Source organism: Pipistrellus hanaki, assembly GCF_964339955.1.
Source record: "Pipistrellus hanaki genome assembly, chromosome: 3".
NCBI classification, from domain to species: domain Eukaryota; kingdom Metazoa; phylum Chordata; class Mammalia; order Chiroptera; family Vespertilionidae; genus Pipistrellus; species Pipistrellus hanaki.
The window spans coordinates 141824038-141851451 of NC_140505.1; the positions used below are offsets into that span (position 1 = coordinate 141824038).

The following is a 27414-nucleotide window of genomic DNA, read 5'->3' on the forward strand; positions in this document are numbered from 1 at the left end:
TTCTTCTGGGAGAAAGATTATCGTGCAAGGAGTACAGAAAACAAAGGCAATTATTCTTTCCACCCCAGACGCATGCACCACCCCAGCTAGGACCTGGAAGCACTGGCCACCAGGTGAGAACTCCTGTGCTGCTCTTGGCCTGTATCAACAAAAGCTATGATTCATAGGTTCCCTGTGGAAACTGAGACTCTCAAACAATCTCTTGATGGAGCAGAGGCCCACTCCCTGGCCTCGGCTCCAAGGAGGAAATAGCTCAGACAACAGAGATCCACACCTCTAGGTGCCAAGCTGCCATTTCAGGTGCCAAGCGTCTGCCAGCCCATCAGTTATGGTGTGCTTCTGGAAGGGCACCTGTGTGACAAGACCATGGATCTTGCTCTAATTCTAGTTAGACAATGTCCATTTGTTTAATTTTCCATTCAGGAATGCACCTTCCTCATCCACCAAAAGGAGACTAAATGCATTTCAGGTCCTCTCTCACTCTGCCACTCTCCAAAACCACTTCAAGGAGCAAGAAGTCAGCAAGATGAAAGGAATCTAACAATGTTTCTGTCTTACTCCCCCAGGGTAGAGACGGGGGGGGGGGGGGGGGGGCGTACGGGGTGGTGTGAAATGAGAGGTAGATAAAAGGGGAATAAGGAGCCTTGTAGACTCTTCAGTTTTAGCCTGATAGAGGAAAGCAGGCACAGTCAATAAGACTACCTGGGAAAAAGAAAAAAATCCTCTACTTGATGCAACCACTGGAGCTCTTTGATGAAGGATTGAAGGGTAGGGACCCTGGCATTCAATAGGAGGAGTGGCCAGTCTGGGAGACTTCTGGAATTAAGCAGCCTCAAACAGCAGCGATGGAGTGCTTTGCTGTCTACCACCTTTTCATAAATTATCCAGTGGGCTTCACAGTCATCTTCCCAACAGGGCCACGAGTTTCCTATAAAGGAAAAAGAATATGTATTGTGTTTCTTTCAAACTCGCCACAGAATGGACTGGCATTTCATTCATACTGGCTTGATAGTGTCAGAAGGAGAGAAGACTGAACATTTACTCACATGGTCAAGTCATTGCAAAAGTTGTTTTCACACATGAATATTCATCAGAAAACTGTCTTTATAGACATCCAGACTGAGACTCACAGACATTTGTGATTGGCCAAAGGTCTCACAATGAGTACAAGGCAGTCCTGGGATTCAACCCTGTCTGTCTACTCTCATGGCTTCTCTCCATGGCACATGGGGCCTGGTCTTTAGTCATGTTGCATTGGAATAGACAAGACATACATGCACGTGCACATTCTTCTTTCCCACTCCAGGTGCTCCAGAATATCCTGTGACCTGAACAATAGAGATGGAAGCTTAAGAATAAAATAAAGGGGCAATCAAAACTCAGTGAATTCCTGAGAAAGATGAGGTTAAAGCAGGATTTTCAAGATCTGGAGAGACAGCTTGGTGGGAGGCGGGAGACTGGGCAACAATAGCTGAGAAAATGCTCAGGGGTGGGAAGCATAGCTAAGGGATACGAAGGAACAGGAAACAGTAAATCGCCGTCACTTGAAATGACACAAGATGTTTGGACAGGAGGGAGTCGGTCCCAGGCCTAAGAAAACGGTTTAGAAATGAGGCAGTGTTTTTTGAGTCCATTATCAGATGCATGATTAGGACATGACTGAAAGCAATTAATGTGCTTCTCATTCACTTGCTGATCAAGTTGCGACTAGAAAGGACTTTGCACATGGGGGAGGCGTGCCAGGGAGCCAACCAGTGGCTCCTACACCATTTCCAGAGGGGAGCTGAGAGTGAGCTCAGGGCTGGCAAATGCCTAGAAGATGCCATCAGAGGCCTTGATTGGCACTACCCCGCCCCTCCCAGAGACCCATAAAAGCCATGGGGCCTGGGGCTCCTCAGATACCCTGTTTTCTCTATCCCCCTTCATACGCACCTGCGCCAGGAGCTCTTCTTTCTGAGCAGCAGCCATGTCCAGGCAGTCCACCATCACTTTTCAGACCGGCAGCCGCAGGGGCTTCAGCACCACCTCAGCCTCCGGGCGCCCTCACTTCAGCTCAGTCTCTGTGGCCCGCACCACAGGGGGCAGTGGAGGGCTGGGAAGAATCAGCGGTCCAGGGGCCAGCTTTGGAAGCCGCAGCCTCTACAACCTAGGGGGGACCAAGCGGGTCTCCATCAGTGGGAGTGGCAACAACTTCAGAAGTGGCTTTGGTGGTAGGGCAAGCAGTGGGTTTGGGGTCAGCAGTGGCTTTGGCTATGGGGGTGGGGTGGGCGGAGGTTATGGGAGTTCTGGCTTCCCTGTCTGCCCCCCTGGAGGCATCCAAGAAGTCACCGTCAACCACAGTCTCCTGACTCCCCTCAACCTGCAAATCGACCCCACCATCCAGCGAGTGCGGAAAGAGGAGCGAGAGCAGATCAAGACCCTCAACAACAAGTTCGCTTCCTTCATCGACAAGGTGAGCCAGGAGCTGCTTCTGCTCCCTTGGGTTGGGCTGGTGGGACCACTGGGAGCAGCCCTCAGCCGAGAGGGGAAGCAGCAACGCAACAACCTCCCTGCTAAGCATATCTGATTAGCAGGTGCCTCCCAGTGGGGTGAGGTGTTTGAAAGTGGGACCAGCTTGCTCCAAGGGACCTTGTGGAAATTTCTCTGTATCCTGCTTGGGAGCCATGTAGGCTGGTTCAGTCAGCACCAGGAAAGATAACTTGTTCTTTGCAGGAGGAGTCCCACTAAGCCAACTAACCTAACCCAGAACAGGCTTTGTTGAGAATGTCAACCCAAGAATAGAGGCTCCCCATAGAGGCCTCCAACCACCACTATACTACCGTAGTTCTATGGAAGCCTCTGAGAACTGTGGGGTAACTTCAAGGGCTTTCTCATCTTGACTTGGAGTTGTCAATTAAATAGTTGACATATGGGTGTCGTGTAAGAAGTATACTTTTCTTCTTTCCCTCATGAATTGGAGTACCTGGCTCCAACTAATTTCTCAACTCTCTCCTGTGTCTCAGGATTCCATTCTCTTCTTTCTCACTCCAGGTGCGCTTCCTGGAGCAGCAGAACAAGGTCCTGGAGACCAAGTGGGCCCTCCTGCAAGAGCAGGGCACCAAGACGGTGAGGCAGAACTTGGAGCCCTTCTTTGATGCCTACCTCAATGACCTCCGTCGGCAGCTGGACAGCGTCACCAGTGAGAGGGGCAGGCTGGATGCTGAGCTGAGGAACATGCAGGATGTCGTAGAAGATTTCAAAGTCAGGTAGGTGGGAGATGGGCTTCTGGTCACACGCAGCCATCTCTGGGTGCAAAGGAGCAAATGCTAGTATCAGCTGGGAGGTTTGGAACTTGCAGTCATTACCCCGTAAGATGAAGACAGCATGGTGGGAGGTGGCAGAGGTACCCCCATCCCCTGCATCACTATTAATAAGAAGCCGATTCTTCACTGTTTACACAACCAAAAAGGGATATCTATATCACCTAACAAAATATTGTTACTCTGAAAAGCATAATATTATTTTAAGGTGAACATGTTATTTAACTCCACTGGGCACAGGCTCTATTATTGAGATGGGTTTTGCTTCCCAGGATGCACACTAGAGTAAAATGAGGCAATCTAGTCCTCCTTGGGAGGCTAAATTTGACTGGTGATCACCCAGGCCACAGTCAGTGATGTATCCAGGGGAAAAGGGTGGTCCTCAACTGACCCCTTAGCTGCCTTAGCTCTGGTTTCTGAGTTAGAGCTACACTTACTTGCTAAAAGCACACTGCTCAAACAGCTTCTCCGAGGCTCAGTGAAAATATACGGTACCAAAATATACGGTACCAAAATCTGCCAAGAAAACTGTCCTGAACAAAGTTTACAGCAGGCACTTGGGGCAGCAAAAAAAGTTTTTATTTTTATTTTTATTGATTTCAAAGAGGACAGGAGAGGGAGAGAGAGCTAGAAACATCAATGATGAGAGAGAATCACTGATCAGCTGCCTCCTGCATGCCCCACACTGAGGATCGAGCCCACAACCCAGGCATATGCCTTGACTGGGAATGGAACTATGACCTCTTGGTTCATAGGCCAATGATCAACCACTGAGCCACGCCAGCCCAGCAGAGACAACAAAATATTTTTTAATTCGAATTGTACATCTCTAAGAAGATAGAGTTGCATAAATACATATTTCTATTTCCATAAGTTCCATGCTCACCTTCTAGTCTTACAAAAGAAAGAAGAAGGGGGGAGGGTAACCATCTAGCAGAAGAAATTATTCTCCTTTTATAGAGGGAGAAGTAGAGGTTAAGTGAATCACCCAAAGTCACACACAGGCGAGCAGAAGAGCTGGAGGGGATTTGAGGTCTCTTAGCTCTTATTGCACCAGCACCCTCCTCCTTAGCCCAGGAAGAACTCCATCAAAACATTGCTCAAAAGCACACCCCCCTCTCCTCTGCTCACAGGTATGAGGACGAAATTAACAAGCGCACTGCTGCTGAGAATGAGTTTGTGGCCCTGAAAAAGGTGGGTGGAAATGTCTCTCAAAGGAGAAGATTCAAAACTGAATCTGGGAGTGTGGGGAGATCCAACCCTTGGGTCACTCAAGAAATGTCATATGACCTGGAGAATATTTGGAGAGCTCAAACCTGCCAAAATGTTCCTCTGTATTTATGGCCCACCATCCCTGCTTAGGGTTTTGTTAGCCCAGGGAACTCAAACCTCTAGTTCTCCCCCTACCTCCACTCCCTCAACCCCAGATGTAGAGTTTGCTAAAAATCCAACCTAGAAGGGCCAGAGAGGAGTCTTCTCTGCTTCTCTTGGACTTGCTGCTGTGGCTGGGGTCTCAGAGGAGCTCCCTATGCTGTTGTTCCAGGACGTGGATGCCGCCTACATGAACAAGGTGGAGTTGGAAGCCAAGGTCAGCTGTCTGACCGACGAGATCAACTTCTTACGGATGCTCTATGAGGAAGTAAGAGCCTGCAAATGTGTTTATCCCCCCTAGGTCTGGCCCCGGGAAAGAAAGGGGTGCCTCAGAGAGCATCATACTCATAATGGCCCCACCTGCCACTGTGCCCCAGGTGCTCCAAACTAGGGTTTGGAAGGTCGGGGGACCCAGGAGAACTGCTGAAAATCTTGCCACATTAAAGCCTACTCCAGCTGTGAGGCTTATGCCTCCCACCTCATAGCATATTGAGGAAAGAGTGCTGATTCTTGAATCCCAGATTATTGGGTAGCATTCCCAAGGGATCAAGACTCACATTTCCATTCCCCCTCTCAGAAAAGTTCAGAAAGACAAGCTGTGCCTCAGCTTACCGGTCAACTTCTTAACCTCTGAGGATGCTTCATTCTGGGCACTGTGCTTGGAAACCAGAGATCTGGGCCTGTGGGAGAAGAGAGAAGCAGGGAGGGATAAAAACATACTGTGCAGGGGACAGAGGGACCTAAAAATCATCTGATCCTAAAGAAATTTTCCATTGTCAAGGAATCCCATAAATGCTGGGACTGCTCAGGGAAGAGCAGAAGACGCCCTGTCAGGAATACCAAAGGAGGGCTTCCTGACCTTGATGGGTGGTCAACTTTATGATTCCAAGATCCCTTCTTCTCTTTGATGACACTGAGTTTACTGACCATGCAGGAGCTGTCCCAGATGCAGACCCAGGTCAGCGACACCTCCGTGGTGCTGTCCATGGACAACAACCGCAGCCTGGACCTGGACAGCATCATCGCTGAGGTCAAGGCCCAGTACGAGGACATTGCCAACCGCAGCCGGGCCGAGGCTGAGTCTTGGTACCAGACCAAGGTGAGTGTGGGTACCTCTGTGATAAGGTCCAGGGCTAGTGTTTTCTGAAGCCCCAAATCATCATTTAACTATTAGACACAAGCTTCCAGAAACATGTGAGCATTTCCATCTCTTTCAATTTGGCAGAAGCATTGCTGATCCTTTGAAAACTTGGCTTGAAATGTGTATGGAAACCCACCCATGCACACTATTATGTGGTCAGGCCATGCTAGGCACTCAGGACAGCCACCAGCCCCACATCACTTAGGATCTGGTTGGGGCTGAGTGAGACTCTAAAACACCCAAGAAACAGTCATAAAGCTGTTTCTAAATTGCTTATTTATTCAGTACATGTTAATAAAGCTCCTACAATATGCCAAGCAGATTACAAAGTTGTAAATGGATAAACTGTAAACAGGACCCAAGGTCTGGGAGATCATGAAGTGAATAGAAAATCTTGGGAGGTAAAAGACAACATCAACAAAAAGCTTCCAAGAAGAGGTGCATTTTCAATCCACTTTGGAAGCAGCAAGGTACAAAAGAGCGCTGAGCAAGGTGTTCAGGGCTGAGCAAGCAGCTCTGTGGGGCTGGAAGGCAGAAATTAGCACTTTGCTAAGCAAGGGAATTTGTATCTGGAAGAGAGATGTTGGGACAACCAGAGAGAGCTACTGTCCAGAAGCACAGATGGTACGAAGGCCTGGCTTTGGAGGTTGTAGTAAGCAGGATAGTCCAGTGGCTGAGATGAGCTCCCTTACAAATTCAGAGGCTTTTCAGGGGGCAGCTGCTCACCTACAGGCTGCCTCCTATCCCTTGCCCTGCTCTGTGCACTCATGCCTTAGTCCCTACCCCTGCAAGGTGGTAGGAAGGAAGAGGGAGTCAGCTGACCGGGGTGCACAGGGCAAAGGCAGCCCTTTGATGGTGAGTGGAGGTTAAATACACTTAACCCCCAAGTGGAGTGGTTGAAATTTACAGCAAATTATTTCCTTTGTTGTCAATGCTGTTGTTCCTTTTAACTGTGTGTATCCAGAAACAGGAGCTTAGCTATCCAGCATTTTCAAAACCCAACAGATAATTGCTCCAGCAAGGGCTCTTCTTTTGTTGGAAAAGGTGTGGGTTTCACGCCAGTCCACTCAACACAGGTGCATTTATTTCTCCTAAATGAGTATGTCCTGGATGTGCACCCAGATGAGATGGGGAGCTACCCGAGATGGAGATTCTGTTACAAAGTCTTCAGAACTGGACCCTCTATAGTCTCGGCTCCACCCAGCACAATTTCCTTGCATGCCATACCATTTCCCCAGCAGTGGTGTCTGGAGGGCTACCAAAATGATCACAATCAGTCTGGATGTATGTTCTGTGACCAGGAGCTTCCCAAGGACAGTGAACAAGTCCCTCTCACTCCCAGAGCTCACCACACTTCTTCGGGCCCCAGGGTCCTCACATAGGCTGTTTCCCATCTGGAGTGGTCTCTCCCCAACCAGTCGATAGCTCCCTCCCTCCCATCCTTCTGAGCACTGCTCAAGCATCTCCATGCCTGGAAAGACTGCCCTGATCACTTCCCCCACTTTCATATCTGGGTCAGATTTCTTTATTACACTCTGGTAGGACTTTGTTAAGTTCCTAAGGGGCACTTTTCACAGTTTGGAACTATATATTCAATAATATGCTGCTTTGGCTAATGTCTATCTCCCCCAATAAGCTGTAAGCAGGGGTCTATGTTCTTTACGATAGCCTAGTACATGCCCATCAAGAAATACCACCTGAATAAATCAGTGAGGGAATGTGTGAATGATCAGCAAATAGATGGGCCTGCTGTGGCACTGGTGGCCAGGCTGTGCACACAGGGAGTCCCAGCCCTGGCGTTTGACCATATGACTGACTCTGCTCTGGTTCCTTCAGTATGAGGAGCTGCAGATCACGGCGGGCAGACACGGTGACGATCTTCGAAACACCAAACAAGAGATCTCTGAGATGAACCGGATGATCCAGAGGCTGAGAACTGAGATTGACAATGTGAAGAAGCAGGTAAAGGTTAGGCAGGGCCAAGAATTCCCTGCACACTCATTCCTCCCGGGTCATTCTGCCACGTGCACAGGAATCCAACCAAGAAGCACCACATGTCCAGGGGCTACCAGGAAGGCTCTCAGCTTCTTCCTTTCCTCACAGTGCGCCAGCCTGCAGATAGCCATCGCTGACGCAGAACAGCGCGGAGAACTGGCCCTCAAGGATGCACGAGCCAAGCTGGTGGACCTGGAGGAGGCCCTGCAGAAGGCCAAGCAGGACATGGCCCGGCTGCTGCGCGAGTACCAGGAGCTCATGAATGTCAAGCTGGCCCTTGACGTGGAGATCGCCACCTACCGCAAGCTGCTGGAGGGCGAGGAATGCAGGTGAGGGCAGAGCAGTAACCCAGCTACCTGGCTATTCCTAAGGGCACAGGTTGCTGCAGCCCTCTCCTCACCTGGAAAGGAGAGCAAATGCAGGTGGAATTGAATTATGACAAAGAATACAGGTGCAATTTTCTTCATGTTAGTGAATCATTATCAAATTGCCATGTTTGAGGTATAACTATTTACAGCACCCCATAGAAATCTAGTGCTTGATCAGGTCTAAGTGATCAAATTCTATCAAAGGAGAAATCTGGTTATGTGGTATGGCTGGATGTGTGGTTTGAAAGGCTCTGGACTGATAATAAATTGTCCTAGGAGTTAGGCTTACATGCCTGCCACTAACAGGCTATGCAAGCTTAGCAAAATCATTTTCCTTTCTCCGGTCCTCAGTTTCTTCAAAGATATAATAGAGAGCAGGTCACATGATCTGGCTCAGTGGCAACTTTGTGCTCTGCCAATTACCAGCTGTGTGACCCAGAGCAAATTACTTAACTTCTCCATTCCTGTGTCCTCACCTGCAAAATGGGGGTAACCCCATTTCTAGCTCATATGTCTTTAAGAGTGTTGATATAGGGGCTATACATGACGCTCTTAAAATAATGCAGAGTAAAACAAAAAGTGTACATTTTAATGAAAGTTAGCATTCAATTTAGTGGCCAAAGATATGGGCTTGGGTGTCCAATGAATCTGGCTTCAAATTGTGGTGCTAGACAAATTAATTAACCTCTCTGAGCTTGAATTTCTCCATCTGTAAAACTGAGATAATAACACCTACTTAATGGAGTTGTTGAGAGCATTAAGTGGCAGAATGTAGGTACCAGTTACCCAATAATGGTTAGCTCTTTTAATGTTCTAAGTGTGTGTTTATAAATGAATGCCAGTTTTGTCCTCAAGATGCTAAAACAAAATTACTCTATTTGCTACCATGATAATAGACTGATTATTGCAAGTGTTATATTTATGACTCAGACTCGCCTCCACACATATAATAACCTCAGCACTGCCCAGTGCACAACAATGGCCCATTGTTCAGAGATAATTCTTGTTCTATGACAAGTCCTGCCTTTTCAATGGACACCAGTGTATGATGGCTTTAATTTTTATAAGGTGTCTACCTTGTCTAAACCAAAAACGCATTCCTGGGATTACAGGTTTTACTCTTATTAATCTCAAACTCCACATTATTTCATTCATTAAGTTATTATTTTTAATATTACTAGTATTTAAATAATTGCAACCTCCACTATTTCTGCAATAAAAATAAAGGGGTTTTAATGCATTTAAAACAATTACAAAAATGTCATTGTTTCAAATGCCCACAAACTTCTGGGCACAACAGTAACCTCTTTCTCCCCCCTTCTTCCCATCAGGCTGAGTGGAGAGGGTGTTTCTCCGGTTAACATCTGTGAGTATGACATCCTTTGTGTCATTTGGAGTGTGTGTGATTGGGGGATGGAGAGGTGGTGGGTGCACATGAAGCACTGGAGGGGATCCCATCAAAAGGGCTCGTTTTGAGAAGGTTTGACGTTCTGAATTTGTTAAAAAGAGAGCCATCTTAAGAGAGAGTCTTCCATGTCACAAAACTGACCTCTTTGTAAGTGAGTGAGTGCCACAAAGGGGCACTGGGAGATTTGCTGAACTCCTTCTGCATAGAAGACCCACAGGCCACACCTCCCCTCTCCCAGGACTTCCCATTGTTCTCCCTGGGACTTCTACTGTGCGGAGATGAGTGTTTGATGTGGACAGACTTTATGGAAGCTCTTGGTCTGCCCTCAGCCTTTGGAGGGAGCTTCATGCTGAACGCAAGGGCATTGTTATTTAGACAGCCTCTTCCCGGAACAATTTGGGAAGAAGCCCCACTGCTTGTCTTAACTCTATAGATTATAAACATAGAGAGTAACCAAGGGTTTTCAGGGCAGTGAGAGCACCATACACATAGCAGGGAGATGCAGCGGCTGAGGAATGAGAAGCTTTAGCAAACTGGCCAAACCCCCAGCAGAAGGCAGAAGGCGTCACTCAGAGCTCAGTGCTGGCACCTTGAGGCCAACAGTAATGACTTCTACAACATACACTCTGCAAGTGAGCTTTGTTTCTCTATGTGAGGTTCACAAAAGCCATTGCTTATATTAGCCAATGGCTCTAGAAGGCAGAGCCTCTCAACCACCCAGGTGTCCATCCTTGATGTCTTTGTCTAGTGTCTCCAGAGATCCTCAAAGCTAATTTGGGGAATGGACGGCACAGCCTCTAGTTTCCATTCCCTTGAAAGCACCTGAAAGTTTGTGTTGGTTTCTGAGGGCTGCCACAATGAAGTACACACACTGGGCAGCTTCAAACAACAGAAGCTTATTGTCTCACAGTCTGCAGGCTAGAAATCCCAAACCAAGGTGCCAGTGGACTGTGCTCCCTCTGAAATCTGTAGGGGAGAATGACCCCTTGCCTCTTCTAGCTTCTGGTGGTTGCTGTCAACCCTTGGCTCACCACTCCAATCTTCGTCTTTGTGGTCAAATGGCCATGTCCTTGTGTGTCTGTCTTCACATTAGGACACCTTCCATCTTCTTATAAGGACACTGGCCATACTGGATTAGAGCCCACCCTAATGATTTTTCTCTTAACTTGATTATATCAGCAAATATTCCAAATAAGTTCCCATTCTCAGGTACTGGGGGTGATGACTTCAACATATTTTTTGAAGGACACAATTCATCCCACAAAAGAATCTATTTTTTATTTCAACTTTTCTTCTCAAGAACCCAAAGTAGGAGACTAGTTGTTTAAGGTGGTGGTGGTTATAAAAGTTAGGAAAAGAACAGGCTGGGAGGAGAATAGTTGGCTGGCCAAATGGGTCATCTGTCACTTGGTCTATCAAGAATATTCCAGCCCCCCTCTAGGATTCTGAGCACAGAGCTGGGGGGGGGGGCACCAAGGTAAGCATGTGTGTGCCTTCCTATGAGCTTCCAGAAGGAAGGGAGACACCAGAGCTGGGTCCGTAGAGGGAGATGGGACAGCAGCCAGGCCTGGGGGCAGCAGGTGGGGTTAGAGGGGCAGGATCAAAGGGGAGGCAGCTGGATTGGAACAGATTCCAGAGGGGAGAAGTCTCCATTAAGTTCTAAACAGAAGAGAGAGGCATGGAGTACTGGAGGGGAGGCAGAAAGCCATTCCAGACTGGGAGGATGCAAACCTGCTGCACAGAGAGGACCCGGCTGAGGCATAGCACAGTGATCCCACTACATGGGAGGGAAAATTAGGTGGCTAACAGCTGCCTGAAAAGACCACCCTGCCCTCCCTCCCCAGGAACTTCAGGGCACAGGCCCTGACACCCCCAGTGTCTTCTCTTCTGCCTTTGAATCTGACCACATCTCCTCTCTTCCTACAGCTGTGGTCACCTCCACTATTTCCAGTGGCTACGGCGGTGGCGGCAACATTGGAGGTGGAAGCCTGGGTCTCAGTGGGGGCAGCGGCTACTCCTTCACCACCAGTGGTGGGCACAGCTTGGGCACGGGGCTGGGAGGCTCCGGCTTCAGTGCCAGTAGCAGCCGGGTCCTCGGGGGCAATGGCTCCAGCGTCAAGTTTGTCTCCACCACGTCCTCCAGCCGAAAGAGCTATAAACACTAAATGCAGCCACCCACTCCCTCACCCGGGTCCTGAAACCAGGTTTACCCACTGACCTGGCCTGTGTGCACGCGCCCCTAGACACCTGGGTCCTTCTCCTTCTTCTCCCTGTCACAAGGCCCACCTGTGCTGCTAGGAAGCCTGGCATCCTGGTAAACCCGACTCCAACCTGAGCCAGCCTCTGCCCTCCTGACAGTCTCCCGACTGCCCACGGAGCCCTTTCCGTGCCAGAGCACAGACTTCCAAGATTCACATTAGGCTTGTCTTATAGAGGCTCCCCTTCAACTCCGCCTCCCTCCCTTCCTCCAGATACAGAAATGAGGAGTCTGTGTCTCCCAGACCATCTTAATGCCAGGTTGTCAGGCCCCCTGTCTCACGGTGCTTACAAGCTGCCTGCTGGGAGTGAGGGCTCCCTCTCTCCCCTCTCTGGAATGTGTCAATTAAATGTATGTGTAATGTGTTTGGTGTCCAGCCCTCTGTTTAGAATGGTGACAGAGCACAGAACAATTCTCCTCCTCCTCCTAGCACAAGGCCTCACCCAAGGAGTACCCAAAGCACATCAGACTTTCCTTCCCCACTTCTCCCCAGAGCTCAGAAGGCTGTACTGGGGGGAGATGGGAAGGACAGGGGGACAGACTCCGTACCTAAGCTTCTGCCCACTTTCTCCTACCCCTCGTTGGGCTATCTTCTTTGAGAAGTCCCAGCCCCTGGGCAGAAGCTCTGCCCAGCTTCCCCGCTACGTATGTCATGCAGGGCAGTGCCATCCCTCCCAAAGCCAGACTGTTCCTCCAGGACACTGACGTAGGTTGGGGAGCCCAGCCTTCTGCCAGCAAAGGGACCATTGTTCCCTGACAGCTTCAAACTTGCAGACCTGAGCAGAGAAATCACAGGGCAGGAGCGGAGTTAAAAGCCAGCCCCGGGGCAGCACCTTCACTTAGCACAGGAGACGATTAGGCCCATAATTGCAGCAATGAGACATCCGGAAGCGCCCACATTCCTGAGTTTACAGTCTCTTGGACCCCTCTAATCAGGGAAAATTGGGAAGGATTGAAAAGGAAAGGATGGCAAGAAGAAGAGAGATGGCACTCAGAACAACTGTTAAACATCCCTGGTGGAGGGGTAGGGTCAAGTTAAAAGTTAAAAGCTGGAACAAGAGGAGTAGAGGGGGCAGGAGTTTGAAGTCCTGAGTCTGCTTCTCTGTAACAAGCCACCTCTCTCTGTCGCTGAGGTGCAGTCAGACCACTGGGCCCCACCATTGGCGCAGCAGTTACTGGCTACCTGAGGTCTGCCAAGTCTCTTAACTACTCCACACCTCAATGGCTTCACATGCAAAATAATAATAATAATAATAATAATAATAATAATAATAATAAAATAAATAAAATAAAAAAGTAATAGCCACCACATGGTGCTGTGTAAAGATTAAATGAGAAGGCAGGTGTAAAACAGCTACCCATGGCAGCCACTTGGGAAATGTTAGCAATTTTTATTGCCCTCTATCCTCACAAAGTTATCATGAGAATCAAATGACACAGTGTTTGCAACTATCTTCCACATGGTCTTACACAGATTGAGTCCTCAATAAATGGGGTTTCTTTGTAAGTGATAGGAAGTGCTTGGGTTCAAAGTCCAAGACCTGGCGATCAATAAGAGAGGAGCCCATGAGACACAGTGGGAGTGTTGACATCATGTGGCAGAGAACCTGGGCAAGTGGGGGCCTCGGGGACCCAGGCCTGCCCGGGGCTCGAATGCCCAGGCCCAGTCCTGCCCTAGGGAGGGAGTTCCCCATTATGATTAGCGGGGCAGGAAGATGGGCCATGGCCAGACATGCCATTGAGGTGAACTCAACACAGTGGTCTTTGATCTTCTCCGGCCAAGCCCAGTTCTTAAAGGGATAAAAGCCAAGGAGACTTTGGGACAGTTAGACTCTGAAGCCTCCTCATCCCTGTGACATTTTTGCTCCTCTGACTCTCTGCCATCAACTCCCACCATGACCCAGCGATCCTCTTTCACCATCAAGTCGGGGGGCACTCGGAACTTCAGTACTTCCTCGGCGAACTTCCTCCCGGGCTCCCGGACCAGCTTCAGCTCTGTCTCCGTGACCCAGGGCGGGAAGAGATTCGGAGGTGGCTTTGGGGGCGGCTTTGGGAGCAGGAGTCTCCATGGCCTTGGGAGCAGCAAGAGAATCTCCGTCAGCGGGGGCTACCGCTCCAGCCGGGGCAGCTTCGGTGGCGCTGGCTATGGGATGGGTCTTGGCGGCATAGGGTACAGAGGGTATGGAGGTGGGATGATGCCTGGATCTGGGGGCATCCAGGAGGTCACTGTCAACCAGAGCCTCCTGACCCCACTGCACCTGGAGATCGACCCCTCCCTTCAGCGGGTGCGGAAAGAGGAGCGGGAGCAGATCAAGACCCTCAACAACAAGTTCGCCTCTTTTATCGACAAGGTGAGAGGCAAGTGGGATCCCCACTAGAAACGCTGGGGGATCTCTGCTCTCTGTGCTTTGCTGAGGTCAACTGTGACTTGCCCAAGACCTGTGATCCTGGGGTGGGAAGACTGCTGACAGGGTGGAGGGGGAGGTGGTTTCCCACTTTGTTGAAGTGGAAGCAGAAAAATGACCACCTCCAGGCTCCTGAGCTTTCTGACCCACTGCAAGGACATCGCTCTTTTGATGGACTGTGATCGTGTGCTGGGCTTACAATTAGAGAGTGAAAGGAGATCAGTTTGGAGGAAGGAGATAAAGGGAAGAAAGATTACAAGGTCAGTCCACAGAAGTGGGCTGAGGTCACTTTTTCCTGCCGAGTTTAATAGGGGCAAGCCCTCCTGTGGCAACCGCCCTGGTGATTTGGGTTTGTCTGAGAAGCTGGTGGTGGGCCAGGGGCTGCTCAAAGTGTTTCATTCTTTTCTTTTAGAGAGAGGAAAGCTATGACTTCAGCCCTGGGTCCCACCTTGGTATATGGCCTGGAATCCTAGGGATTTCCCCAGTTTGGGGGAAAGATATCATTCTATTTTGGATTCTATTTTGTGTCATCACCACTGCTTCACACCTGAGCTGGTTGCTTTTGCCTGGGAAGAACCAATTCAAGAATCTGGATTATTCAGGCTCCACACCTGGGATCTAGAAGAAAGTGCTAAAGAGGCAACCAGCCAAGGTCTCATTTTTGGCTCTTCTGCTAGGAGAATCCCTAAGTTCTTGGGCCTCAGTTGGGTTGGATAGATGGACTCTGTGGTGCCTTTGCAGGTCTAACAGTCTATAAATGCCTCATCATATGAACCCAGATCTTTAAATGTGTAAAACCTAACCACTGAGGCAGTGCTTCTTCAATTTTATCACCCATGTCACCCTACTTGACCTTGTGTGTACATCAACAGCTGTGAGATTTCCAGGAGCCTGGCTCGGAGGAAAAGAAAGCCATTTTAGGTTTGTCAGGAAGGCACCTAGGAACCAAAGGGTGGTAACTAGGGAGGGACTTAGAGCCAGGACTGCCCTCATTCCTCTGCAATGGATGAGAAAGATGGTGGGGTGGGTGCATTTGTCAAAGACCCTCAGCAGGCAAATTGCCATCTCCAAAGTCTTGGAGGCTCTGTTCCTTCATTCTCTGAGGTTGGGTGCCATTCCAGCTGCTCCCAGTGAAAGGACTTTGCTTAGGGAGAAAGGTTTTGCATATTTTTCCAGGCTGAGGAGAAGATGAGTGCAATTCAAGGAAACGGTATTTGTAGCACAAGAGCACAGAAGACCTGAAAGAGCAGAGGGAGGAAGGGGCTTATCAAGGCCACACAGCTGGAGAGACAGGGCTGGGATTATGCCCAAATACCTTCAATATGACTACAGAGTGACCCACTCCAAAATTCTTGTGGGGTGTGAGCAACTGAGTCCAGAGTCTAGATCTTGAGAAATCATGTTTGAAAGAAAATAGACAGGTTGAATGTTCTGCTAAGAACTTCCTGTCCATTTAATAGGAATCAAAAATTCGCCCAGTAATGTGAGGTGAAATTTCTTCACCTTCTACACATCAGCATGGTTTGGTGTGGTCAGACAATTTCCAATCCCTCTGTCCCTCCTTGCTTCTCCCACCTCCAAATCAATCCACCACCTCTCTTCCATCGCACCTACCTTTGCTTGGCTCTCTACCTTCTGGTAGAGAACGATGAAAAGGAGCCTACTACCTGGACTCTGGGGTCTTACAGCCCCACCCCAGGAGGGTCCTGGATCCCAGAGCTCTTTGGGGGGTTGCTGCAAGGAAGCCCTCACAGTCTCTCACCTCTGACTGGGGCAGGTGCGGTTCCTGGAGCAGCAGAACAAGGTCCTGGAGACCAAATGGAGCCTCCTGCAGGAGCATAAAACCACCAGGGCCAACATTGAGCCCATGTTTGAAGCCTATATCAGCAACCTGAGGCGTCAGCTGGACAGCCTGGGTGGGGAGCGGACAAGGCTGGAGACGGAACTAAAGAACATGCAGGACGTGGTGGAGGACTTCAAGAACAAGTGAGTGGACACGGGGCCAACTCCTCCAGAAGAACCCAGTTCAGTGGGGAAATGGGACACACTTGGGCATTGATGTTACTTGGAAAAAGAACTGGGACCCTAAAGCTTTGGGGAAGGGCTGAGGTTATACAGGATGATAACTAACATGGGCACAGAAAGCATGATTTACACAACAACCTGAAAGATTCTGCAGTTGAGGCTCTGAGAGAGTGACTGACTCATTTAAGTTTATATAAGTGGCAACTTGTGAGTTAAGAATTAAGCCTATATAATCTCACCCTTACATTTGTTTCACTCAGTCCCATTGCTAATTTACATAATGTCCATGCATTTACCCCAACCCTGGCCAAGGGGCAGAGAACAGAGGAGAAAGACACATACATGCTGCCTTCTCCCTGAAATCACACACACACACCATTAAACAAATATTGTAGTATCTTGTGCCTATAGACATAAGTAATTTCTTATTTTTATTGTTCTAATTTATTTCTAATTGTATTGGTCCAAACAAAATAAGTCATTTGATACAGAGTTGTTGTTTTTTTAGGTACTGTGTGTGTAATGTAGTAAGAGTTAAGGCTTTAGAGTTGCACTAACATGGTAGCCACTAGCCACATGTGCCTATTTGAATTTAAATACATTGAATTTAAATAAATTTAAAATTAAGCTCCTCAATCTCACTAGCCACATTTCTGGTGCTCAATGCACATGTGGCTAATGGGTGTGGATACCGAGCATATCCATGATCACAGGAAGTTCTATTGGACAGCAGTATAGAATCTAGTCAGTGGCATTAGAATCCTGGCTCAACCACTTACTAGCTAAAAGGCCTAAAGAAAACTAACTTCTGTAAGCCCCAGCCCCTTTGCCTGTTAAAGGACATATTAATAGTATGAGCATATTAAATCAAAACTTGCCTGTAAACTACTTGGTAGGGTGCCGACTTCCTGGCACAGAGTAAACTGTTAATAAGTGTTAGTTATTTTATTGTGTTGATGTTTAGGCATATGTATGTAGTGACAAGAAAAGCAAATACAAATGGATAATTTATAATATGTGTGCAAATGTGTAGTAACAGTTTTTCAATCCAAGAGGGCCTCCTGGAGAAGGAGATGAAAGTTTAATGTAGAGGAAGAAAGAGGCAAAGAGGAGGAATTGGGGGAGTGTTAGAGAATGTGCTCATGGTAATAGTCGGTGATGTTCCTGTGGCAAGTGACTAAGAGCCTGTTCAGGACCACCTGGTACTCGCCCTCTGGTAGAGGGCCTGTGAGCTGGGAAGCACAGGAGACAAGGACAGTTAGTTGTATGGAATTAGGTGAAGAACAGGTGTTCATATTTAGTGAAAAGGCAATGCAAGGAAATCATAAGGAAAAATAAATCAACTGGCAGGAGAAAGCTTGTCTCAGGTACTACTGGACTGCAGAGGCAATACAAAAGCAGGGAGATCTGGTTATATACATCGTGTGGGACCGTGCTGTGTGGTTTTAGAATAACGGCATGCCATTTCATAGATGGGAAGGGCATCTATAGAGGTTGAGTGACCTGCCTGGGGGTTACTGGGCTGGAAGGTGAAGGAGACAAAGCCCCAACCACAGCCTTCAGAGCCACTGAGCGGGTGGGACTCCCCACTACTTAGACAGGTTGGGTAGAAAATGGGTCACCCAGAGATCAGTGAGCAAGGGGGATGCTGCCTAGGGGAAGAGAGGAAACTGGAGAGGGGGGTGGGTCGCTCCTTTTAGCCTGAAGATTCAGCTTCCCAGCCCAGAGTCAGTGTGGCTGAGAACAGAACAGAGAGGCATGAGGGCATCACTGGGTGCAGAAGCCGCTGAGGCCTAGGACTGCACACCTCCTACGGTTCTCTCTGTTTCTCCCCTCATGGCCTCTGTTTGGGTTGGGACAAGACCACGGGGTGTAAAAGGAAACATGTATGCCCCTTCGTGGGGCCTACGCTCTCTAAGGAGCAAAACTGTGTGAAAAACTCAGGAAAGAATGAGCGCTGGGGTGGGAGTGGGGGGGTTGTTGTTATTATTTGAGGTTTGGGCATTGTGTAGAAGGGATAGGTGGGTGTTGGTTGATATGGGATTTGGGGGCATGTGTGTGGCAGGAGAGCCTTTCTCTAGCAGCACATTTTCCAGGTATGCTCTGCAGACCTGCCATCTCCTGCCCACCTACAGCCCCCTGGTTTAACCTCACTCCCAGAGCCCCTGTGCCTAACATCAGTCCACGTCTGACCTTTCCCACAGGTACGAAGATGAAATCAACAAGCGCACAGTGGCGGAGAATGAGTTTGTGGTGCTCAAGAAGGTGAGGGGACAGGGATGCTCCCTTCTGACTCTCAGGCAGCCCCTTCCAGCAGTGACAGCTGCAATTTAAACTCGTGGCCTTGCATACAAGGCTTTATTTCATTTGTGCAACCAATCTTGGGAACAGGTTTTACTTTAAAAGTTAAAAAACTCATCATCAGGGAGGTTAAGCACGTTGCCCCAGGTTACCCAGATATTCAGGATCCAGGGCTTCAAAGTCCAAGTCGTAAGTCCCGACACTAGCCCCTCCCATGTGGAGTCCAGGAAAGGGAGAGGTGAAGCAAATGGGCCTGATGCTGAGCTGAGTCTCCAGGACGTCAAGGCATGCTCGGGGGATGGGCACAAGACAGGGATCAGTTTCTTAGCATTGTGGACCTTCCTGCGTAATGGGGCTGGGAGGGCGATAGAGGGAGAGGAGAACCAGCCCAGAGCTGAGCTGAAGCAGGGAGAATGGAGCATGGTGTATGGAGAGGAGGAAGGGGAAGAGAGTATGAGGAAGAGGGGAAGTCACCATGAGCCTCAGGGAGAGGCTGGGAGAGCTCATGGGCCCAGGATGGGGTTGTCCTCACCACATGGAGATGACATAGCTGATGACCTGATGGGCATTCCCTGAGAGCCTTGGTCCTCAGGGAATGGACTCCCCTTCCCCCTCCCCACTCCCATGCCAGTCCACTCCATAGCCTGGAATAAAACACGGCTTTCATCCCTGGGAACTGAAGTTCTCCCGCCCAATAGAGGAGCTGGTTAACCCTGACTGGGTAAGACTCAGGGTGATGGCCTGTTCTGTGCCCAGGACGTGGATGCCGCCTACATGAACAAGGTAGAGCTGGAGGCCAAGGTGGATGCCATAATGGATGAGATCAACTTCCTGAAAGCTTTCTACGAAGCGGTAAGCAGGGCCCACTGCTTCCCTCAGAGGGGCTGGAGGCTGGGAGAGGGGGGGCCTCAGCTGGGCACAGAGGCTACAAGCTGCTTCTCTGATCTCCTCTCTGCTCCCCACCCCATCCCTGGGTTGGAATTCATGGAGCAGAGGCTACTTCCCCTACCTAGAGAGAAAATGAGTTTCTATCCAGTAGTTGTGAGTCAGGTGAGGTGAGAAATTTAATCTTGATCACCTGTGCCAAGCATGTTCTGTCGGTCAGACAAAGGAACTTCCCATCATTGAATGATGCATGGTTTCCATAGAACTACCTGAGCAACCGGCTCACCCATTTCAGCTTAAATTTACCTGTTATTCTTGGCTGCAGGATGATGCAATTATGCAAATCAAGTGACAGTTAGTGAGTCTTTAGATGCTTCCAGAAGCACACAACACATTGCTTGGTTCTCCTGAAGACACATTTTGTTAAGAGTCAGACATTGTTCTTGGGGGCTGCAGCAAAGCGCTGAGCAAACACCGTCAAGCCGCTGAGTTCTTGGAGCTTCCTTGCAGTGGGGGAGACAGGCCACACAGATGCAATACCATTTCAGGCACAGTAGCGACCCACAGGTTGAGACCATTGGAAAATACAGATATTTACATTATTATTTATTAACAGTAGAAAAATTACAGTTATGAAGTAGCAATGAAAATAATTTTATGGTTGGGGGTCACCACAACATGAGGAACTGTATTAAAGGGTCATGGCATTAGAAAGGTTGAGAACCACTGCTCTAGAGGAATCTGAGGAGTGATCATTAACAAATTAATTGTGTGTTTATTGTTTCAAAGACCATCTTACATAGACATGGACTATTTAATGCTCCTCCCTGGGACAGAGATGCTATCTAGCCTGCTTTGAAGATCCAAGACTTGAATTTTTTAGTCTGGTGTCCTTTCTGCTGTTTCCATTTCCCGTCCCCGAGGAGCTGGGAGAAGCGAAGTTGGGAAACAAAACTGAGACGTAGCAAAGCTTTCTGGCTCCTTCTGACTCAGTTTTAGTTCACAAGATGATTTCCTTATTTAGTGTGAAAGGCCGTTTTCCTCAGAACATGAGACATCATGGCACTGGCAGGTTACAACAAGGTGCATTCCCTTGGCAACAGGAGTGACGTGGCAGCTAAAGTTATCTGTGATGAGTTGATGATAAAGCCTGGGAGTAAGCCGAGTGACCTCCCTAATGTCCTTCCCAGCCTTTTTAGGCCTTAGCAGTGCATATGTTTCCCTGATGCCAAAATCTGTTCCAGGGTTCTGGTCACAGTGCCCCAACACACATGCATACAAAACACCACACACACACACACACACACACACACACACACACACACACGCTTTCACATGTACATGCACGCACACTCCTGCACCCTGCTTCAGCTCTCCCACTTGGACCCCATCACAGGAGCTGGCTCAGCTTCAGGACCAGATCTCTGAGACCTCCGTGATCCTGTCCATGGACAACAACCGCAACCTGGACCTGGACAGCATCATTGCTGAGGTCAAGGCCCAATATGAGGACATCGCCAACCGCAGCAGGGCTGAGGCTGAGTCCTGGTATCAGACCAAGGTGAGGTGTTAACATCAAGTTCATGAAACAATTATGGAAAACTGGGATTCCCAAGGCAATTTAGATGAGAGCCTTGTCCTCTTACATGTCCCAATCAGATGGGATTGAAGAGATCTGAGTTCAGCTTGAGGCATATCCTCTGTACTGAGCACTTCTTGGGCTATACTGGGGGAATAGCCATATGAAGGCAGGAGATAGTTTGTCCTTACAAGGAGTATGGACACACCTCCAACACCCTGAAGAGAGGTAAGGGACAGCTGGAGAGTACCAGCCACCAGTGCCAGGAAGAACAAAAGAGAGGGAGGGTGGGAACAAAAGGCAGGCTGAGCCTCCTAGATGCAGAGGAGAAAGGTGGAACTGTCTGGATCTGAGGGACTTGGGGGGAGGCGGGGACAAGGACTGGATTTGGGTCACACAATGAGATGTTCCAGGTTAGAACAAACACTGAGTTGGGGAATCACAGAAATATGAGATCTGGTGCAAAGGAGCTTTAGAAGCAGAGAGTTACAGGTTGAGAATGAGATGCCTGGTGTCAAGGGAGAAGAACAAAAGATGGGATCCAAGAAGAAAGGTCTGATTGTGGTGCTGAGCTGTAGACACAGTGAGAGCAGAGCCCAGGGAAGATGGGGATGGAATTGATGGAGAATGGAGTGGGGAGTGGGAGGGGCCTCCAGTGGTGTATGGAAAGCCTTTTGGGTCCTGGGAAACCACCACCTCCTTGTCTCTGGCCTGAATCTGCCTGCCTTCTGCCTCTCTTTCTCCCCAGTATGAGGAGCTGCAGCGGTCTGCTGGCCGGCATGGGGACGACCTCCGCACCACCAAGATGGAGATCTCTGAGCTGAACCGGCTGATGCACAGGCTGCGTTCTGAGATTGATAACTTGAAGAAGCAGGTAGGACTGACCTCCCAGAGGTCATCCTATCTAAGTCCCTGCACCCGGGCAGACCTGGGCCTGGTCCTAACTCAGCCCATGCAGAGTGAAGCCGCGCCAGATGAGTGACCACCCAGGAAGGTGGTCTCCTGCCTGTCTAGGGGTGTTATAACCTTCTTCCTGAATTCTGTCCAACATCAATTCTTCCAGGAAGGGCTCTGTCCTCTGGAGGCATCCAAGGCAAAACTTTGACCAGCTTTACTTACCCACTATCCAGAGATATTCAGTATGGAAAAGGACCCCCTCTCCCCTCCCCCCAAATCATTGTCTCTATCCTAGCTAAGGAGTGAATCATCCAAGGGGGACAGAGATTCATCTTATTTTTAAATATGATGAAGCTCTAGTAACCTTTGCATGAAATCCATTAAAAAAAAAAAATGTCCTCCATCTTTTTAACCCGAAGCCCACATCTTTCTGCATTCTCTGTGGATTTCACCAACTCCTGTGTCCTCCCGGTAGTGTGCCACGCTCCAGGCCGCCATCGCTGATGCTGAGCAGCGTGGGGAGATGGCCCTCAAGGATGCCAAGCACAAGCTGGCCGAGCTGGAGGAGGCCCTGCAGAAGGCCAAGCAGGACATGGCCAGGCAGCTGCGCGAGTACCAGGAGCTGATGAATGTCAAGCTGGCCCTGGACATTGAGATCGCCACCTACAGGAAGCTGCTGGAGGGCGAGGAGTGCAGGTGGGCTACCTTTTCCTTCCACCATAGCTCAAACAGACTCCACCGGAGCACTAGACCAATGCCACAGCGGTCAAGAGCCCCACAGTGTCAAGCCCTGGGGAAAAATTCCAAGGGTAGATACATGGTTAAAACACAAGTGCTCCCTGGAGGTCTCTTGAGGTCACAACTCCTTCCACAGCTCCTATTGGACCCAGTGCAAGAGACCAAGGGGAAAGATGTCAGGAAAAAGTGGCCCATGACTACCTGGAAGGCCATAAGCAGGGCCATTTCTGCCCAGACCCTAAGACAAACCAGGCCACACCTGGGACAAGCCTCAGGGCTCTATGTTGCCCAAAGATGCCTACAATCTAACTGCCCCGCTCTCTCTAGTGAGCAGGGGTCCCTCTCCCCATCCCTCAACATATTATGACTGGGTTTATCTCCTAGATGTCCTCTGACAGATTCGCGTTAACTTCTTTAGGCTAATGAGAGGAATGGATAGCTTGTAGGCACAGTTCCTGGCACCCAGTAAGTGCTCTGTGCCGACGACTCTAAACACAAAAAACTCAGGGCTCTTTAAAGTCTCAGCAAATGTCTCTTTCTCTCCCACCTGCAACAGACTCAGTGGAGAAGGTGTCGGACCCGTGAATATCTGTGAGTACATGCCTTGGGATGATAGGAAAGTGGGAGACAGAGTGGAAGCTAAGGGCATCACAAGGACTTAAAGACTATAAAATGACCAGGCTGGGTTAGGGACATCATTAAGATGCTCTTAGAGGCTCTACGGAGACCACTCTTTTCTCCAGCCCTTCATCTCAATCAGTCAAGAGAGATTTGTGATGATTTCTGATCCCTAGGGCCCATCCCAGTGGGGTCATATGTCCACAGGAATGACTACAGCCAGGCCCCAGGGACCCCAGTTTCAGGACAGGTCCGCTAGCAGAGCAATGGGTCCCTGATTTTTCAGCTGGTTCTGGCAGGGATTCAAACTCACACAACTGACAAGAGGCTACTAGATAGGTTAAATGTAAAAAATTGAAGCAAATTAATGGAACAAGCAGAGCAGTGATTGGCCTGGCTTGGCCTCAGGCAATGGCAGGGAGATGGGAAGGAGTCATCTGCCAGGGTGTCCCAGCAAGTGGCATTCGTGGAATCCTGCATCCCAGGCATGAGAAGTGGATCCATTGGGCCCCATATGGGTCAGACCGAATTAGAGAGGCTGGAGAACCAGGATGGGGGAGAGTTTAATAGAGGGAACTAGACAAATTCCCCTGGAGAAACATACACTTAAAGGGAGGTCACATGTTTGACAGGCTGTGGAAGCTGCACCTAGAGATAGTGAGCTCTCTGCTGCTGAAAGTATCTGAGCAGAAGCTAGACTCAGGATACGGTAGAAGGGACTCGACTCCTGGAAAAGGTCATCTGGATGGCCTCCAGCCTCTTCCAGATTGGGAGTCCCTGAACCCCTCACAGCGGGGGGCCTTCACTCTGTGAGAGCCCCTGGTGTAGATGAAGAGTGAACACAGCATGGGAGCCTACAACCTTAGTTTCTGGAAAGTGTGATCTTGGGCTTGCCACTTGATCTCTTCGTGCCTCTAGTTTCTCCTTTGTAAAATGTGGGTGCTCATAGTAATAATGTCCTCTCAGACCTATTGAGACAGTGTGGTCTCAGCTGTGAAGGCCTTTGAAAGGTGCGATGTCCAGTACAGATGCTCATGTTGAGCAGCATATGATGGGGATGGGGAGCACATGTCCACCCTCTGACCCTGCTCCTGGGGGACTGAGGAGATTCCTGTTCCCTGAGGAAGTGCCATGGGCCCCAGGCCCAGGGAGGGTGGGTCTTGGGAAACTGGCGAAGACTGCCAGAGTGCCCTGTGCCTTCTCTCTACAGCTGTGGTCTCCTCCTCTGGAGGCACAGGCTACAGCGGGGGCGGGAGCGGCTACAGCAGCAGCCTCTCCTATGGTGGTGGCAGCGGAGGCTTCAGTTCCACCAGTGGCCGTAACATGGGTGGCAGCACCTCCAGCATGCGCATCATCTCCAAGACGTCATCCACCAAGAAGAGTTATAGGAGCTAAAGAGCTCCACTTGCCTCTGCTGCCTCACCCACCCCTTCCAACCCCACCCACCAGACCCCCAGGTCCCAGCCCCAAGGCCTGCAGCTTTGCTGACACCCCTGCACAAAGTCAATCCTGGCAGCAGAACGCACAGGGAGTGGGAAAGCAGCCTATGCATTCCAAGATCACCTTGTCAGTCCCTCTGCTTCAGACAGGTCCCTACAGAGGGACCCCTTTCACTCCCCACCCTGGGGCCCTCCAGGGCTAAAGGCATCCATTCTAGCTAATGCTGATTCAACTGCTCTGAGCCAAGACCTGGGCTGGGTGGGACTTTGCCCTTCAGTAGCTTCCAGAGCGGGGGTGTAATTGGGTCTCCCTCCTCCTGTCTGACCCGGTTCCACTGTAATCACAGTCCTTCACGGGAAGCTTAGAATTGACCTTGGTGCTCCAAGAAAGTTGAATGTAGTCTAGGCCAGAGTTTTCACGTGAGCTTTCTCACGCAGACAGAACACTTCTTCTGCAGGCCACTGAGACCTGGAAGTAATGCCAACGCTGCCCACATATGGCCTCCTCACCTCCTTCCTTCTTTTTTTTTTATTTTTTAAAATATATTTTATTGATTTCTTAAAGAGAGAAAGGGAGAGGGATAGAGAGTTAGAAACATTGATGAGAGAGGAACATCGATCAGCTGCCTCCTGCACACCGTCTACTGGGGACATGCCCGCAATCAAGTTACATGCCCTTGACCGGAATCAAACCTGGGACCTTTCAGTCCGCAGGCCAATATTCTATCCACTGAGCCAAACAGGTTTCGGCACTTCCTTCCTTCTTGTCCTCACCCAGGACGCTAGCCACTTCCCCTGACAACCACCAGCAGCAGAATATTTGGGAGAGAAATCAACACCTATTAAAATATTGCCAACTGTTGGTTACTCACAGGAGAATGCAATACTTCAAGAATCCAAAAGTTCTCCATAGCCAGGGCTGCATTTGATAATATTTTATAGCCCCCTTCTTCCGAAATCTGCTTCATTTAAGCCAAAATTAGAATTATGGGCCCAAACAGAAATGTCCTGATGCTGAGGGGGAGGAGGCAGGCTGATGTGAAGGTGTGGGAGGCTGTTCAGCACCAGATGCCTACAACAGACACACTGAGGAAAGAACCAAGTCAGCCTGTTCTAGAACTGCCCAGGGAGAGCCCCCCTGCAATAACCTGCAGGCGCAGGACTTCTCCTCCTTTGGGCTGCCACATCACTTCTTTTCTGGAAAGTTTTCTTCCCTTTGTTACCCTGCTCTTTCCACCTTCTCTTTCCCACTCAGTCCTTTTCTACTCATCCTCTGCCACCCAGTGTGTCTCTTCTCTCTCCCCGCTCCTCTCCTCATCTCTCTTTATTTCTCTTTTCTTCCTTTCACTTCCCCACTTTTGTTTGCCAGTACAGTTCCCATTCTTTCTCTCTCCAGGCCATTCTTCTATATTCATGTCTCTGAAATATCTGCCTGTGGCCTTGCCCATCCCCAGCTTTAGCCACTGAAACTCTTGAAAGCAGTCAGTCCACCAAATGCCCTGCCCCACAGGGAAGGCCCGAGAGAGCAGACTCAGAAGCGAGGCAGTTCTTCCTTAGGTGTTCCCCAGGGATGTGGATGTGATGCTCAGCCCCTTAAGGGAAGCAGAAATAGGGTATCGGTAGAACAGGGGAGCAGGGGAGGCACCGAAATATTTTTGAGGTGGCCTTCCAAGGGTGGTTTTCTATTTAGTTAGAAGACATGTAAACCCTCAAAACACCTGCCATGTGTTCAAGACCAAAATGCACTCACAAGATGAGGAGTGATAGGCTGCGTGCTGCTGACATGAAGACAGGAGCATCCACTGCTTCAGAGAACAGTCACTCCCGCTCTAATCCTTTCAAACCCTTCTCTACCGCCGGCTCCCTGAGCCTACCTGTTCCCTGAAATAGCTTCAATAAAATGTCACCGAGCTCTCTGGGTGTTGACTGAGTCTGTCTTATCTCACATTCAAAGGGCAACCTTGGACCTGGGGTTCTCCAGAAGCAGATGCCTTCCAATTAACTACCCTGCTCTCTGCCCCAGAGCTCTGGTCCTGGTTCCAGGGAGTCCAACATGGTCATTGAGACCACACTCTGGCATGGATGTGTCTGGGGGATGCTCTCCAGTGTCCAGTGAACCCAGCCTCACAGGTCTGCCCACTATCTCATTCATTTCCTCTGATGGGAGTCTGGAGGGAGTCTAATCCCTCATCTGGCTTCTCAGCATCACCATCCCCACTAATATCATCTCTGGGGCCCAGTTCTGTGACACTTCCTTTAGGGCACAGTGAGAATCCCCTCTTCCTGCACCATGCACAGGACCAACACCATCATTACCCATTGTCTCATGACAAACCTCACCTGCCCCGGCCCCCCTCTTCTCTCCTCAGTATGCGGGGACCAAAGTCAAGACTACGCAAAAAAGGGACACTGTGAAATATCACAGTTTGAGAATTTCCCATTGAGTTCCAGTCTCCTAGTCTATAAGTGTAGAAGCTGAGAAACAGAGGAAATATAATGCACAGTGGCAGCATCCAATTCCTAACTCGCTTCTCTCCACGGGAACAGCAAGCACAGTGACGTCAGAAAGAATGGGATGAATCCAGTATTGGCGAAGTTTAACCACTCTGCTCCTCACTTTCCTTATTTGTAAAATAGAAACTCCATCATGGTGACATTACATGAATTAAATGAGATAGTAAATGTAGA

At 49.4% G+C, this 27414-nt stretch overlaps 2 protein-coding genes across 2 annotated transcripts; both read left to right on the plus strand.

Annotated features, from left to right (window-relative positions):
- Positions 1-1884: 1884 nt before the first annotated feature.
- On the plus strand, positions 1885-12106 carry LOC311619253 (keratin, type II cytoskeletal 75). The gene is made up of 9 exons (XM_084877430.1): positions 1885-2452; positions 3031-3245; positions 4433-4493; positions 4843-4938; positions 5605-5769; positions 7648-7773; positions 7915-8135; positions 9506-9540; positions 11509-12106. Exons 1-9 carry the CDS (start codon positions 1967-1969, stop codon positions 11745-11747), a joined length of 1644 nt encoding a protein of 547 aa, XP_084733556.1. The 5' UTR covers positions 1885-1966; the 3' UTR covers positions 11748-12106.
- A 1628-nt stretch (positions 12107-13734) lies between these two features.
- LOC311619264 (keratin, type II cytoskeletal 75-like) lies at positions 13735-24682 on the plus strand (the record flags this gene model as incomplete). Its single annotated transcript, XM_084877456.1, has 9 exons — positions 13735-14190; positions 16022-16230; positions 18474-18534; positions 19327-19422; positions 20852-21016; positions 21783-21908; positions 22407-22627; positions 23226-23260; positions 24498-24682. The coding sequence occupies 9 exons, from the start codon at positions 13735-13737 to the stop codon at positions 24680-24682; spliced, it is 1554 nt and encodes a 517-aa protein (XP_084733582.1).
- Between the last annotated feature and the right edge of the window lie 2732 nt (positions 24683-27414).